Source organism: Mycteria americana, chromosome 2, assembly GCF_035582795.1.
Source record: "Mycteria americana isolate JAX WOST 10 ecotype Jacksonville Zoo and Gardens chromosome 2, USCA_MyAme_1.0, whole genome shotgun sequence".
NCBI lineage: Eukaryota > Metazoa > Chordata > Aves > Ciconiiformes > Ciconiidae > Mycteria > Mycteria americana.
The window spans coordinates 157,552,713-157,570,012 of NC_134366.1; the positions used below are offsets into that span (position 1 = coordinate 157,552,713).

The window sequence follows — 17,300 nt, forward strand, 5'->3', positions numbered from 1 at the left end:
AGCCACTCTTCCCCAAGCCTGTAGCGTTGCATGGGGTTGCTGTGGCCCAAGTGCAGGACCTTGCGCATAGCCTTGTTGAACCCCATACAATTGACCTCGGCCCATCCATCCTGCCTGTCCAGGTCCCTCTGTAGAGCTTTCCTCTCCTCAAGCAGATCAACACTCCCACACAACTTGGTGTCATCTGCAAACTTACTGAGGGTGCACTCGATCCCCTTGTCCAGATCATTGATAAAGATATTAAACAGAACTGGCCCCAGCACAGAGCCCTGGGGAACACCGCTTGTGACCGGCCGCCAACTGGAGTAAACTCCATTCACCACCACTCTTTGGGCCTGGCCATCCAGCCAGTTCTTAACCCAGTGAAGAGTACACCCGTCCAAGCCATGAGCAGCCAGTTTCTCCAGGAGAATGGTGTGGGAAACCGTGTCAAAGGCTTTACTGAAGTCTAGATAGACAACATCCCCAGCCTTTCCCTCATTCACTAGGCAGGTCACCTTGTCATAGAAGGAGATCAGGTTGGTCAAGCAGGACCTGCCTTTCCTGAACCCATGCTGGCTGGGCTTCATCCCTTGGTTATCCTCTACATGCCGTGTGATGGCACTCAGGATGATCTGCTCCATCAGCTTTGCCGGTACCGAGGTTAGGCTGACAGGCCTGTAGTTCCCCGGGTCCTCCTTCCTGCCCTTCTTGAAGATGGGTGTCACATTAGCTAATCTCCAGTCAACTGGGACCTCCCCAGTTAGCCAGGACTGCTGGTAAATGATGGAAAGGGGCTTGGTGAGCACATCTGCCAGTTCCTTCAGTACTCTCGGGTGGATCTCATCAGGCCCCATAGCCTTGTGAGTGTCTAAGTGGTGCAGCAGGTCACTAACCATTTCCCCCTGGATTATGGGGGCTCCATTCTGGTCCCCGTCCCTATCTTCCGACTCGGGGGGCTGGGTACCCAGAGAACAATTGGCCCTGCTATTAAAGACTGAGGCAAAGAATGCATTAAGTACCTCAGCCTTTTCCTCATCCTTAGTCACTGTGTTCCCTCCCCCATCTACTAGGGGCTGGAGATTCTCCTTAGCTCTCCTTTTGCTGCTAATGTATTTGAAGAAGTATTTTTTGTTGTCTTTTACAGCAGCAGCGAGATTGAGCTCTAGCTCAGCTTTGGCCCTTCTAATTTTCTCCCTGCACAGCCTTGCTACACCTTTGTAGTCCTCCTGAGTTGCCTGCCCCTTCTTCCAGAGGTCATAGACTCTCCTCTTTTTCCTGAGTTCGAGCCAGAGCTCTCTATTCAGCCAGGCCGGTCTTCTTCCCCGCCGGCTCGTCTTTTGACACCTGGGGACAGCCTGCTTTTGTGCCTTTAGGACTTCCTCCTTAAAGAATGTCCAGCCTTCCTGGACTCCTTTGCCCATTAGAGCTGCCTCCCAGGGGACTCTGTCGACTAGTCTCCTAAACAGGCCGAAGTCTGCCCTCCAGAAGTCTAAGGTGGCAGTTTTGCTGACCCCCCTCGCCGCTTCTCCAAGTATTAAAAACTCTATCATTTCGTGATCACTCTGCCCAAGACGGCCTCCAACCATCACATGGCTCACTAGTCCTTCTCTGTTCGTGAACAAGAGGTCCACCGGGGCACCTTCCCTAATTGGCTCCCTCACCAGCTGTGTCAGGAAGTTATCTGCCACACACTCCAGGAACCTCCTAGACTGTTTCCTCTCTGCTGTATTGTATTTCCAACAGGTATCCGGTAGGTTGAAGTCCCCCACAAGAACAAGGGCTAGCCATCGTGAGGCTTCTCCCAGCTATTATAGAATAGTTCATCTGTCTCCTCATCCTGGTTGGACGGTCTGTAACAGACTCCCACCACAATATCTGCCTTGTTGGCCTTCCCCGATTCTTACCCATAGACACTCCACCCTATCGTCACCATCATCGAGCTCTAAACTATCCAGATACTCCCTGACGTACAGGGCTACCCCACCACCTCTCCTGCCTTGCCTATCCCTCCTGAAGAGTTTATAGCCATCCATTGCCGCACTCCAGTTGTGCGAGTCATCCCACCATGTTTCCGTGATGGCAACCATATCATAGTTTTCCTGATGTACAATGGCTTCCAACTCCTCCTGCTTGTTGCCCATGCTGCGTGCACTGGTGTAGAGGCACTTCAGCTGGGCTGTTGTCCGTGTTTCCTTCACAGAAGAACACCCCTTGTGTGCTTTGAGGTGTTCCACTGGCATTTCCCTCTTGGCTCCTATTGCCTCAGTATCCCCTAGCTCAACTCTCTTTGACTTCAGCTGTGCCCCAGTATACCCCACACATCTCAGAGACACAGGCTGAGTGCCCTCACTGGCACCCACTCCTTCTAACCGTGGCACATTGTCCCTCAGCTTCCCTCGGGCAAGCCTGATATTATCTCCCTCCCCCTTCAAGTCTTCTTTAAAGCTCTATCGATGAGCCCTGCAAGTTCCTGAGCAAAGATTCTCTTTCCCCTTTGAGAAAGATTAATCCCATCAGACGCCAGCAAACCTGGTGCTGTGTAGGCCATCCCATTATAAAAAAAACAAATCCGTGGTGATGACACCAGCCACGGAGCCATGAGTTGATGGATTGGGTACCTCTGTTCCTTCTAGTGTCACTGCCCACAACTGGAAGGAGAGAGAAGAAAATAACCTGTGCTCCAGAGTCCCTTACTAGCCATCCCAAGGCCCTGAAGTCTCTTTTGATTGCCCTAGGACTTCGTGTTGCAGCTTCATCGCCCCCCACGTGGAACAGCAGTAGGGGGTAATAGTCCAAGGGCCGTACCAGGCTAGGGAGTATCCTCGTGATATCCTTCACATGGGCCCCAGGGAGGCAGCAGACTTCCCTAAGAGGAGGGTCCGTCCGGCATATCGGACCCTCGGTTCCCGTCCGAAGGGAGTCACCCACAACTATAACCCGTCTTCTCTTCCTTGTGGAGGTGGTGTTAATACGAGAGGTACGTTCTTCTGACCTGGGCGACACCTCTGGTGTAGATGGACTGTCATTCCCATCCTCCATTGCCTGGCCTTCCACCTCCAGGGCCTCATACCTGTTGTACAGAGGCACCTGGGGAGGCGAGGTGGGCAAGGAGGGCCTTCAGCTGCCACCACGAGCGTGGACTTGCTTCCATTCACCCTCCTCCTTTGACCTGCTGCCTTCAGCCCGGTGGGGGGCAGGGTACAGGATCCCCTTGATCGTGGGTTCTTACTGGTGGCTGCTGCTGCTCCTGTTCCTGTCTCGGGTGGGGCAGAGCATGGCACCACCAGTCGATCTCTTTCTCAGCCTCCCTGATGCTCCTTAGCTGTTCTACCTCCTCCCGTAGCTCTGCCACCATGCAGAGCAAATCATCCACCTGGTTGCACCTCACACAGCTGTCCGCACGGCTGCCATGCGTGAACAGTGAGAGGCCCAGGCACTCCCTGCAGCCCGAGACCTGGGTGGCCACATGTTTCTGTGGGAGCTCTGTCTGGGTAGCCACATCCACTCTGGCGAGCACAAAGGGCATTGCTTTCTAACAAGTGAATACCATAGCTGAGTTTCTTCTGAAAGGATGGGGACTACCGAATGAACTCACTTTTCACAGTTCCTCTTGAGCGAGTAGGGTGACTTTGCCTTCCCTACATGCCCTGCCTGCACGTACTGCCACGCAAACTGACGTGCCACGCCCTTCTGACGCGCCATGCCCTGTTTGCCTGTCCTGTTCGCCGCGCTCCCTGGGAGATGCTCTTGCACGTGAGGGAATTGCCACCGTCACTCTTGTCCCTGCCCACGCTGAGTCAGAGCTGGGCCCTCATCAGGAGCTCCCGCCTTCCTGCTCAGGGGCTGGGCCGTGGCTGCGGTAGCCCTCTCTCCATGCCCCCCCCTTTTTTTTTTTTTCCCCTCCCTTCCCTGCGCGGTTTTGCCACGGTTTAGCCTATCCAGCAACGGTCGCCCGATGCAGTCCTCTGTCTCAGAGCTCCTTGCCTCGGAAGCTTCGCTGAAATGGCATTCACCAATTACTGTCATGGGCAAAACAGACTCAACTTGGGGAAATTAGTTTAATTTATTACCAATCAAATCAGAGTAGGATAATGAGAAATAAAAACTAAATCTTAAAACACTTTTCCCCCACACCCTTCCTTCTTCCTATGCTTAACTTTACTCCCAATTTGCTCTACCTCCTTCCCCCCGAGCAGCGCAGGGGGACAGAGAATGGGGGTTGCGGTCAGTTCATCACAGGTTGTCTCTGCCACTCCTTCCTCCTCATGGGGAGGGCTCCTCATGCTCTTCCCCTGCTCCAGCGTGGGGTCCCACCCACGGGAGACAGTCCTCCGCAAACTTCTCCAACATGAGTCCTTCCCACGGGCTACAGTTCTTCATGAACTGCTCCAGCTTGAGTCCCTTCCATGGGGTGCAGTCCATCAGGAACAGACTGCTCCAGCACGGGTCCCTTCCAACGGGGTCACAAGTCCTGCCAGCAAACCTGCTCCAGTGTGGGCTCCTCTCTCCACAGTTCCTGCCAGGAGCCTGCTCCAGTGCGGGCTTCCCATGGGGTCACAGCCTCCTTTGGGCATCCACCTGCTCCAGCATGGGGTTCTTCAAGGGCTGCAGGTGGATACCAGCTCCACCGTTAACTCCCATGGGCTGCAGGGGACAGCCTGCCTCACCATGGTCTTCACCAGGGGCTGCAGGGGAATCTCTGCTCTGGCACCTGGAGCACCTCCTCCCCTCCTTCTTCACTGACCTCGGTGTCTGCAGACTTGTTTCTCTCACATATTCTCACTCTTCTTTCTGGCTGCAGTTGCACAGGTTTTTTTCCCCCTTTCTTATATATGTTATCACAGAGGTGCTACCACTGCCACTGATGGGCTCGGCCTTGGCCAGCGGCAGTCCATTTTGGAGCCAGCTGGCATTGGCTCTATCAGACATAGGGGAAGCTTTTAGCAGCTTCTCACAGAAGCCACCCCTGTAGCCCCCCTGTTACCAAAACCTTGCCACAGAAACCAAATACAAGGATATATGACAAAATGCTTTTCTATGTAAAGGAAAAATAAAAATAAATTATATATTCTGGAAAAAACATGTATTTATGCTGTTAAGATTTGTAACCGCATCATTATTTTTGAAACATGTAAACTGATGCCTGATTTCTTTTTCTTTGGAATCATGCATTTAACATTATTGTGTATCAGCTAAGTGAAGCCACAGTAGAAGCTTTATCTTAAATTAGTACCCTTATAACATTGTATTGTGTATGTATAGATAATACACATTACCATACTCTTAGGCAAAACCAAAACATTACCAGGCAGAAAACGATGAGAAATTAAAACAGATTAAAATTTACACTCATGCATTTAACTTTTTTAATACAAAAGAAAAATCATTTTATTTACCTTTGTATTCTAGGTGGAATCCAGTAAAACTAACAGATCCATCACTCCGAAAAGCCAGATGCATGGTATTTGAACTGCTTTCTATCCTCTCTGGCAGCTTGCTATCTTGAAAGCTCCCAATCAGTGGGCTGTTACCGTCTGGCCCATCATAGATATAAAGAAAATCATAATTTGGTTCTATACTGAAACTGTAGAAAAAAAAGAGAAATATTAGATAGAATATGCTTTGTCTAACATTTTCATTCTTATTAGCTTAAATAAAAGTTTACTATCACTGTTTTCATGAAAGGAGAAAAAAATCCCACTGTCAGAATAATGGTTTGTAGAAGTGTTTTATTAGGAAACAACAGAAATACTATATTTATTGGTTCTTTGCTTAGAAACAATATTTTGCTGTTAGCCAGAAAAAAAAAGTAAACTTTTAAATAGAAAAAAATTAATAACAATATTTCTAAAGCTTTAGAGAAATAAACAATGTAGAACTACTGGAACCTTTGGCAGAAATGCTTTATGGTATAATACAGTCAGCTGCAGAGTAGAGTGTACACAGATTCCAGACAGACTGAACGGTTTCACACAGCCAGATGATCTTCCAGTAACCCAGATGATCTTCCAGTAACAGTAAGAGCAAGAGGCATTTTGCCTATTATTAGTTTAAATGAAAAGGTATAGTATTGAAACCTCCTCTTTTCTTTTGACCTTAATTTTAGTTATTTTTTAAAATTTAATTAATTTAGTTAATTACGTAACTATAGTTAATTAACTAACTTAAATAGTTAATTTTGAACTTAATTTTAGTTAAGGGAAGAGAGTTAACCAAATTTACTTATAAGATTGTCCCTGTACAAAAAAAGTTTAAAAGAGATTGTTAGTAAATGAATGAAAATCCAAACACTAGCATTATTTTGTCTCTACTTGACACTAGCTCCTGATTAAAAATAAATGTAGGCATTGAAGACCTGATACAGCTCCTTCAGGGAAAGTATTTTTTAACTTTTGGATTATTTAAAAAATATTTCCTTGCAAAAGAAATGCAAAAGTCAAATGTCAACAGGTTCAATTTTTGAAGTGCCATAGTTTGTCTTGAATTCAAAAGGGTTAGCTGGAGTAAGTGCCACTCAAAAGCATATTTAACACTACTCAGTGAAGTATCCAGAGTTTGGTTTATACAGGAAGGTTTTTTTTTTTCTCTGGAACAGTCTGTGTGTCATAAGTGAGGCAAATCTCAGTAAGTATGCAATCTAGTTTGACCAAGACTAAGCTTGTCAGCTTCTGTCAAGAATCATAGCAATTGTCCAGATTTTAAGAACAACTTGGCAATATTTGGGATATATAAACCATTCACATACTATAGTGAGTCAGACTGCAAAATATTGTTTTTATTCTAAGATGGAGGATCTCTTATATCTAAATGTACAATATAAAGAGCAGAATATTATTAAATATTTTGAGCTCATGATATTTCACCAAACAAAAAAGTGCTACTGCACAGTAGAAAGTTGCTTAGCAACTTACATCATTCTGAAATCACCAACAGAATAGTTAAATTTTTAATTATGTAAATATAATTGAGTGATCAATTTGCTTGGAAGGAATTATTTAAAACACATACTATATCACTGAGCACTGAGAATAGACAACTGTATGACCTACATCACTAAACAAGTCATCACATTATCATTGATTGGAACAATAAAGCCACTATTACAGAAAATCCAGCATAAGAAGGACTTAAATTTGATGGGACATTACAAGTACAATTTTTAACTTTTCTGTGACATCATCATATGCCCCAGTTGGGATGCATATTTTTCACACATAATATATATATTAATTTACTTTATGGGTTACATACAATGCAGACAGCAAACGTTCCTCTGTGGATTCTATTAAGCTCAATTTAATCTTGCATTGTGATAAAGGAAAATGCTAAAACAATTCCAATTAATAATCAGAACAACAGGAAGTATCCTGCTGAAGTATCCTGAAATGATACGGACTAATAAAACTAAATTTAAAGACTACTTTTGAAATTTTGCTTAAATAGCAGGTGAGCGTCTCATACAAAATATGATGAATCAATAGGCTTCACCATTAAAGACCATCCTCCTGGGTTGGGGACAATTCAGTGAGTTGCTCCATGCTGCCTTCTCAGGAAGAGAATCTTGGTAAATTGAGCACCATCCCCTTCCACATCAGTCAGTGTAAACTGAGAGTGCTTTTAACTGAACAGGAGCAATGAGCTCCCAAGCTCCACCTCTATGTGTATTGAATACTGTAATGCATTTGTTGTGACTGCTAACAAAGATAACAATTACTAATAACTTTATAGCTATATTAAGTATACATATGTTACCCTACAAAGCTCTGAACAACTGCCAATAATAAAGTTACAAACATGACTTTAAAAATTATAAGAAAGTAGCAGTTTACCTGATAAATGCTAATGATATAACATAATCATTATTAACAGTGATAGTCCAGTCACAATCTCTGCTGTGGGGATAAGGATGAGGGAAGTTTGGTGAAAGTATAAAACCTGATGAGCCAGTCAAGTTTCCTCCACAGGGAGCTGTGAATAAAAGTAAATTGGAATTGAGGAAAGAAGGTAAGAGAAAAAGAAGCAAGTACCAGCAATCAGTTCACTGACATTTAATGTCCTCCAAAAGTTAAACAAGAAACAAGTGAAGTATTTACAAAGCTTTAAAAGAAACAGAAAAATGTATTCACATTTCTTCTTAGACAAATACTAATACTACTAAGTGAAGCACTTGTTTTTGAACACTGTGTCCTTTTATTTGCTTGCATAACATTATGTCAAGGCTTTTCTGAAAATACTGTGGACTTGAAAAAAAGCTCTGGCTGCAGACATAAAAAAACTTGACTGGATAAGCTTTCCACTTTCTACTTCTTGTTAAAGGCATTCTAAAAGAAGCTTCTTAGGTTATAAAATGTGATCTACTTACACTGTTGATGCAACTACTTGTATTTTCACTAAACAGCACTAATTAGTAATTCGGATCAAGATTGATATAATATAAATTAAATTAAAAAAAACACATTCTAGTAATTGCAGTTTTCAAACTCAGAGATAAATAAAATATCTTCCAAGAACATGCACAATAGAACAAATACATTTCTCTGTGTGATTTTGAGGTTTCTAAATGTTGTATGTTTGTGGTTCAGAAATGTGAAAACTTAATAAAAAGAATGAAAGTATCACTAGCCTCATGAAGTTTTGTACTTCATCATTCTTTAACTGAGGCTTCATATAAGAACAACAGAATAAGCACATTTTCTGAAGATCTTTTTTGAAAGAACTTCTAAAATTTTATTCAAAGGTTCTACATAAGATTTATAAAGACTTATCGTTTTGCAAATTTGAATTCTACAAAGTGATCATCTGCAGTATCAGGGAAAGGAGTTGATCGCTCAGGTCGTCCATAACAGAGATTCTGTGAGCTCAAAGGTTACTTAAATAACTTATAGAATCATAGAATCATTTAGGTTGGAAAAGACCTTTAAGATCATCAAGTCCAACCATTAACCTAGTACTGCCAAGTCCACCACTAAACCATGCCCCTAAGCAACGCATCTACAAGTCTTTTAAATACTTCCAGGAACAGTGACTCAACCACTTCCCTGGGCAGCCTGTTCCAATGCTTGATAACCCTTTCAGTGAAGACATTTTTCCTAATATCCAATCTAAACCTCCCCTGGTGCAACTCTCATCCTATGGCTTGTTACTTGGGAGAAGAGACCGACCCCCACCTCTCTACAACCTCCTTTCAGGTAGCTGGAGAGAGCAATAAGGTCTCCCCTCAGCCTCCTTTCCTCCACGCTAAACAACCCCAGTTCCCTCAGCTGCTCCTCATGAGACTTCTGCTCTAGACCCTTTGCCAGCTTCATTGCCCTTCTCTGGACACACTCCAGCACCTCAATGTCTCTCTTGTAGTGAGGGGCCCAAAACTGAACACAGTGTTCGAGGTGTGGCCTCATCAGTGCTGAGTACAGGGGCACGATCACTTCCCTAGTCCTGCTGGCCACACTATTTTTGATACAAGCCAGGATGCTATTGGCCGCCTTGGCCACCTGGGCACACTGCCGGCTCATATTCAGGCGGCTGTCAACCAACACCCCCAGGTCCTTTTCCACTGGGCAGCTTTCCAGCCACTCTTCCCCAAGCCTGTAGCGTTGCATGGGGTTGTTGTGACCCAAGTGCAGGACCTGGCGCTTGGCCTTGTTGAACCTCATACAATTGGCCCCAGCCCATCGATCCAGCCTGTCTAGATCCCTCTGCAGAGCCTTCCTACCCTCAAGCAGATCAACACTCCTGCCCAGCTTGGTGTTGTCTGCAAACTTACTAAGGGTGCTCTTGATCCCCTCGTCCAGATCATTGATGAAGTTTTTAAACAGAACTGGCCCCAACACAGAGCCCTGGGGAACACCACTTGTGACCGGCTGCCAACTGGATTTAACTCCATTCACCACAATTCTTTGGGCCCGGCCATCCAGCCAGTTTTTTACCCAGCGAAGAATATGCCCATCCAAGCCATGAGCAGCCAGTTTCTCCAGGAGAATGCTGTGGGAGACAGTGTCAAAGGCTTTACTAAAGTCCAGGTCGATAACATTCACAGCGTTTCCCTCATCCACTAAGTGGGTCACCTTGTCATAGAAGGAGATCAGGTTGGTCAAGCAGGACCTGCCTTTCATAAACCCATGCTGACTGGGCCTGATCACCTGGTTGTCCCATACGTGCCGCGTGATGGCACTCAAGATGATCTGTACAGATCAAGATGACATGTATAGATGTATATCAACTGAGTGGGAAATATATACAGTATTTTCTAATTTCATGAGAAATAAATCACAAGTCATGTAAGAATTCAAATAGTGCAAGTAGAAAACTTAAGTAGATCAATGTATCCGCAGTTACAATATATATGAGTATAGTCTTTCTACATTTTACATATTTTTCGTGTATTAAAAGGGAGCAATGGATAGGTAAATTACCTCAAAAACAAAAATAAAATTAGAATCTTCCATTATATTTTGGTACTATAAGTGGTAATGAATTCCAAAATCACCGTTTTGTGTAAAAGCAGTTAGAAGCTGAAACACCACCTTGTTCTAGGAACATATAAATATTATAAATCAATAGTACTAGCAAATGCATATAATAATTTTTCGAGACCTAGCACAATTTTTTTGCTTCTCAATTGCCAAATACAAATTTTGTAATGATAGCGTTTTCTCAGAGGTTTTCAGTTGCTAGAGAAAGTTCCATTAGCTACAAGGGAACAGGCTGGCGAAGTTTCGTTTAGTACAAAACATTTAGTTAGTTTTACAATAAGGATAATAATGGCAATTTCTCTGTCTTCACAAGATTAAAATTGGTATTGTTTCTTATCAGAAGCATCTTTCATTTAATGTTCTTTTGTTAAAATTCTGAAACAAAGTAAAATTAAGTTATTACAAAACAATATGCTTCCTTTAACTGTAAAAGAGGTCACTGTAGCCTTCTATGTTGCTGAACTAAAAGTTCATGCAAAAGTGTCTTGAATTGTGAGGTTATATGGAATGTAAAGGCTGCTCATCACCTGGAACTAGTGTTCTTCAGTATAATCCTGTACATTCATGCTCTTGAAGTACTTTAATGGTTCAGGCTGCACTATCTGTGTATCTCAAGAATGAAAATGTGAAGAGTACATTAAGAGGACATTAAGATTATTCACTGTAACCAAGCTTCACTGAAATGACCCCTAAACTGTATCAGTTTTTTTCTGAGGCACCCTGAACTTACATATGATGAGACAAAGATGTTAACTCAAACTGTTATGTCCTTGTTCCAGACTACTTTCTGCCAATGTCTGCATTCATGGTACTTTCCTGGTGTGGTCTTGATTTAGTTTAGTTCTCTGTTAAGTTCATTGATAGAATATTTGCATACTAGTAGCTTCTTTCTTATCTACTTACTCTTTCATTTACACACATTAGCAGTTACTTTTTCAGTGTACAGTGAGACTGGTTCTTTCATTTAATCCTTCCCAAGGTCTAGTTGATAATCAAAAAGACTCTCCAGGGAATAAATGGAAAGTACACAAAGTTGGACAGTCAAAATGTATGTTATACCATTAACGGCAGTAAAAAAAAACATTAATCTTCAACTTTGTAAAATATCTCCTGGGTATAATTTTCTTCAGATACCGCAGCTTCAGACTACTTTTTTATTCATTAGATAGTAAGTTGAGAAAGTCAACATATCTAATGAAAATTATTAGACGATGTTGCCATTTCCAGTTTACTATGTTCTCTAAAGTTGTTTAAAGACTTTCTTTCTCTGTGTGCCTGAATTAAATTCTTGTGTGTTTCAGAATCCATAATTTTCTGAATTTAGTGTGTGCAATGGTGTTATTGTCATAACTTTGTTTTTAGCTGACGGCAGACCAGCTCTGAAAACAAAGTTTAAAGGATGCCTATCTTTTATAGTACTAGACACAAGACTGAACAAATATAATAGCCCATCTAGAAAGAAATGCAAATGTCAATCCACTATGAAAAACATATTTTTAATGTATCACACAGTGAAAACTAGATGTAGGTTATGTCATCGTCTCTTTATAAACCTCTGTGTAGACACAGTGGTAAGCAAGCACTGTGCCAGAGAGTCTGTCTGTATGATGATCTTAGCATTCATTGTTTCTATGGGAGGAAGTACAGGTCGGGTTGTTTTTTATCTAAAACCTATTTAATTATTCTGGAAGGCAACAAAGTACTATTCTAGAACTTTATGGCTTTATTTATTTATTTATTCACTGAATTACATCTTGACAAAAGAAACAGAATGTATGGTTTCATTAGTTAATTTTTAAAATAAGAGATATTAAATATAGAATCATCGAAGCATAGAATGGTTTGGGTTGGAAGGGACCTTCCAAGGTCATCTAGTCCAACCCCCCTGCAATGAGCAGGAACATCTTCAACTAGATCAGGTTGCTCAGAGCCCTGTCCAGCCTGACCGTGAATGTTTCCAGGGATGAGGCATCTACCACCTCTCTGGGCAATCTGTTCCAGTGCTTCACCACCCTCATAGCAAAAAATTTCTTCCTTATATCTAGTCTGAAGATATATTTAAATACTCATAATTAAATATGAAATAACTGCTGAAATTTTCCTTTGCATTAGTGTCATATAGACCCTATTTTGAGGAAAGCACCACTGGAATTCACTGTTTACAAAAAACTGATCCATAGATATAAAAATGGAAAGCAAGATCTTGCTTAAAACAAAACAATAGAAACAAACAAAACCAAGATGCAATTAAAAAAAAAATTGACCTATGAATTTCTGAAGAAAGTCTGAAATTTCTGGGAGACAGTCCTTACTTCATCTAAATGTATAGTAAACCTGAATCCTAAAATGCCATTTTGCATGCCCGTATTTTCAATGTTATCCCTGAGCAAACTGAGCAAATACAATCATTTAAGATTCTGGTATTTAAACAAGATTGGATCTGGGAATTCTTTGGAATGGAAAACACCTAGCTATTTTGGGTGCCACAGGCATAAGTCAAAGGACTGTCTTTTGGCAGAGACATATTCTCAAATTTATAGTTTGTCAGAATATCTTCAGTATAGAAGAATCTCTAATTTTCGTCATTCATTCAAATAGCTGAATCAATATTTAGCTCTTTGTAATTTTCCCATTGCTGTTACCTTTGAAATGAAGATGTTCTTAAAATTGTGTTACAGGCAAGACTGAAGGAATCTAAAAAACCAAGGCAGTCCCACGGGTAAGAACAATTAACAAGCACGTTTACCTCATTTTGAGCATTAATACTCAAGAGGTTCAAGAAGACACTTAGGAGTGTAAAGAACTAGTAAAATAAATCTAGAACATGCTACAACAGTACACCTCAGGAATTATCTCTGCCTCTTATTCTTCCATCAAAATGATGTTTATTTTTCGTAAGACTTTGATAAAACATGATGATGTTAAGTTCTGTGTAGAGTAAGCCTTGTACAGTTTTGATTTACAGGCACAGAAACAACATAAGTGAATATATTACAAGTTTGGAAAAAAATTGATGAACTTCAGACTGTAGTGAACTACAACAGACAATTCTGAAATCTTGGGGCTCAGAGCCAAGGTTTGCATACCCTACTTTAGTCTATTAGCAGCTCATCTTCCCCAAAATTGTATCATTATAGGAAATCAATATAAAATAACTTCATGCCTGATATTTGGCCAATAAATCATCATAATAAGCATTCTTGCTACTCTATGTAAAGTAGGTGTTACAAGAAATTACAAGTATTAGGTAACTGGATGCGTGCAGTTAAGAAAACAAGTGCATGCCTACTTAAATATGTACTAATGACAGAATGACAAGTGAGCACCAACATTTACTCTATTTAATAATATAATCAACTCAGAATTGATAATAAGTAGAACTGCTAGCACTGCTTTATCATACAGTAATTATTTTTCAGTTGAAAAATATTTTTAAACCAGCAATATCAAATAAGGCCAATATGATACAACATATTCATTATAAGGCCCGTGCCTAGACCTCTACCATTCCTTTTAATTTTTCCCTTAAACATCGACAGATGTTCAATTATCATTATTATGAAATACATATTTAGGCATATAATAATAATAAGAGATGAGCAATAAAATATTTCTTTTTCTGCAGTCTTCCAGCAAATAGTGTAGACAGTTCTTGTCCTCAAGCCCATACATTCACAAGACAGAAGAAGGCATAGTAAGAAGAGAAAGAACAGAGAAAATAACTGTATTGGGTTTGCATGGCAAGGTTTTGTTAGTGGGGGGGCTACAGGAGTGGCTTCTGTGAGAAGCTGCTAGAAGCTTCTCTATGTCCGATAGAGTCAATGCCAGCTGGCTCCAAAACAGACCTGCCGCTGGCCAAAACTGAGCCAATCAGTGGAGGTGGTAGCACCTCTGTGATAACATATATAAGAAAGGGGGAAAAAACCTGCACAACTGCAGCCGGAGAGAGGAGTGAGAATATGTGAGAGAAACAAGTCTGCAGACACCCAGGTCAGTGAAGAAGGAGGGGGAGGAGGTGCTCCAGGTGCCAGAGCAGAGATTCCCCTGCAGCCCCTGGTGCAGACCATGGTGAGGCAGGCTGTCCCCTGCAGCCCATGGGAGTTAATGGTGGAGCAGATATCCACCTGCAGCCCATGGAGGATCCCATGCTGGAGCAGGTGGATGCCCAAAGGAGGCTGTGACCCCATGGGAAGCCCGCACTGGAGCAGGCTCCTGGCAGGACCTGTGGACCTGTGGAGAGAGGAGCCCACGCTGGAGCAGGTTTACTGGCAGGACTTGTGACCCCGTGGAAGGGACCCATGCTGGAGCAGTCTGTTCCTGATGGACTGCACCCCATGGAAGGGACTCAAGCTGGAGCAGTTCATGAAGAACTGTAGCCCGTGGGAAGGACTCATGTTGGAGAAGTTTGCGGAGGACTGTCTCCCGTGGGTGGGACCCCACGCTGGAGCAGGGGAAGAGCATGAGGAGCCCTCCCCATGAGGAGGAAGGAGTGGCAGAGACAACCTGTGATGAACTGACCGCAACCCCCATTCTCTGTCCCCCTGCGCTGCTCGGGGGGAAGGAGGTAGAGCAAATTGGGAGTAAAGTTAAGCATAGGAAGAAGGAAGGGTGTGGGGGAAAGGTGTTTTAAGATTTAGTTTTTATTTCTCATTATCCTACTCTGATTTGATTGGTAATAAATTAATTTCCCCAAGTTGAGTCTGTTTTGCCCATGACAGTAATTGGTGAGTGATCTCTCCCTGTCCTTCTCTTGACCCATGAGCCTTTCATTATATTTTCTCCCCCCTGTCCAGCTGAGGAGGGGAGTGATAAAGCGGCTTTGGTGGGCACCGGGCATTCAGCCAGGGTTAACCCACCACAATAACACTTTGACGTGCTAAGTAGAATAGCCACAGACACAAGGTCATAGTGTAGTATGTGGTATGTCATACTGTAGTATGTTTGCAAATACTTGTCTGCAGACATGCATGGGGTGTATGCAAATATGCAAATAGGATGCATATTTTATTTTGTAACAGCTAAGGTCAAGTTAAGTTTACTAAAGGCAAGAGAGTATCTGAAAGCTATGCAAGTGCTCCTAGCAGTTGCGGTCTCTGGCTAGTTCCTCCCTGCAGTGTTTGCCCAAGACCAGACTACCAGGGACAGCAAAGCAGGAAGAGTGCCCTGTGGAGCTGATGTTCTTGCAGTTGCAGTGCCCGCTCTACACCACTCTGGGCCCAAGAGCTCTTGTGTGATTATTTGAGGTGCCCTTGTTTTACCCCCCTCCCTTCAGGCAGTTCTGCTTTGGGCAGGACAGTAAGCACAGCATCTCATAATGATGTGACTTAGGGTAATGCCACTGCAACTGGCCTATCCAATAGTCTTCCACTTGCACTTCCTTGGAGTGGCCCATTTTCCTTCTTTTCTGCATCATCAGACTTGCAGATCCTGTTTAACAGGTTACCTATCACAACCCTTAGGGAATTTCAGGTCAGCAGCTGCTGTCCTCTGAGACAAAATCTTCTATCATTCTACATCATGATATCACATTTATTGCATTAAAGAACATACTGGAAATAAGCATTATTACATTATTTACCAAACTAGCCAGATGGGTAACCCCATGATTATTTATCACCTTACCTCTACATCAGGTTTTAGAAGTGGTAGTTTAGATATTTTCTAGATCAATAATAGTAATGATTAGGATTGCCTCGGAAAAGACTACTGGAAGGCTACTATCCACTAGAGACTTCTGTAATTTCTTATTACTTTTCATCATGATTCAGTTAACCAAGTTAAATGCTTTCAAAATCCATTGAATACGAGCTATGTTAATCAGGATAGCATTAGAAACTGAGACAATATTTCCAGAAATAAATGGTACATTATAATTTTTACTAGTGAAATTTTGTTCGTTCTAAAATAATGAAGACTGCTAGAGAAGTTAGGCTACCATCTTCTCATTCTTTCCTGTTGCATCCTACTTTAGCCCTTGTGTAATTTTACCTGATCTATAAATTTACTAGGTCATCTGCTTGATATTTTGTACGTAAGGGCATATGACCTTTTACCAAATCCTCCACACTTATCACTATTTTTCAAGTTTTAAGGCAAAGCTAATAGTGTCACTGACAGTGACTTTCTTGCTTTCTCTGTCACAGATCATCAAACTATAAATGATATGGCTTTGAGAGGGAAAGGATGAGAACTATTATACTAACAAATACAGAGGAAAGATTTTGGTAATGTCCATCAGAGCTTTATACAGAATAATTTATCAGATGCATAGTACTTGTGTGCATTTGTTTTTCAAAGAAAGTTCCTAGAGCAGTGTGATTTATTACAACAGAATTTCAAAATTTAGGAAAGCATTATTTGATTTTTTCTGCATACCTATACAGACTGGTGGGTTGGGCTGCCAGAAGTACCGATTTTCAACCTGAATGCAGGTTATTCTCTCATCTCCTTGCAGTTCATAGCCAGAGTCACACTGAAAAATGACAGTGTCTCCAGGTTCTCTTCCATCCCCATTTCTAGTTCCATTCATGGGGACACCAGGATCACGGCAGGCAGTAGCTACAGAACCTAGCAGAGAAGGGAAAAAATAAAATAAATTATTAAAGAAGTCAGCTTTTCTATCTATTTTTGCCCCATTACTTTTTTCTAATCAGGAAGCTCTGCAAATCCAAAATTTTCCTCTCAATTCTAAAATTCTGAGAAATCATCCAACAATCTGCTGCTTTTACACTATTATTTTTTGCCACCCGCGTTAATTATTGAAAGTGTCTAATTCTTCATTTAATCTTCTTTTGGAAAAAATTCTGTGGAGCATTGCAATATGTAAAAAGGAAAGTAGGAGATTTCCTA

The 17,300-nt window shown here is 42.1% G+C and overlaps 1 protein-coding gene across 1 annotated transcript in view; it reads right to left on the bottom strand.

The window, feature by feature from the left end:
* Positions 1 to 17,300, bottom strand: part of CSMD3 (CUB and Sushi multiple domains 3) — a 774,333-nt gene that overhangs the window by 234,592 nt on the left and 522,441 nt on the right. Inside the window, exons 28-30 of the mRNA XM_075495159.1 lie at positions 16,827 to 17,018; positions 7,812 to 7,950; positions 5,379 to 5,566 (exon numbers count right to left, since the gene is read on the bottom strand). Coding sequence (XP_075351274.1) covers positions 5,379 to 5,566; positions 7,812 to 7,950; positions 16,827 to 17,018 — 519 coding nt within the window. The remainder of the gene's footprint in view (positions 1 to 5,378; positions 5,567 to 7,811; positions 7,951 to 16,826; positions 17,019 to 17,300) is intronic.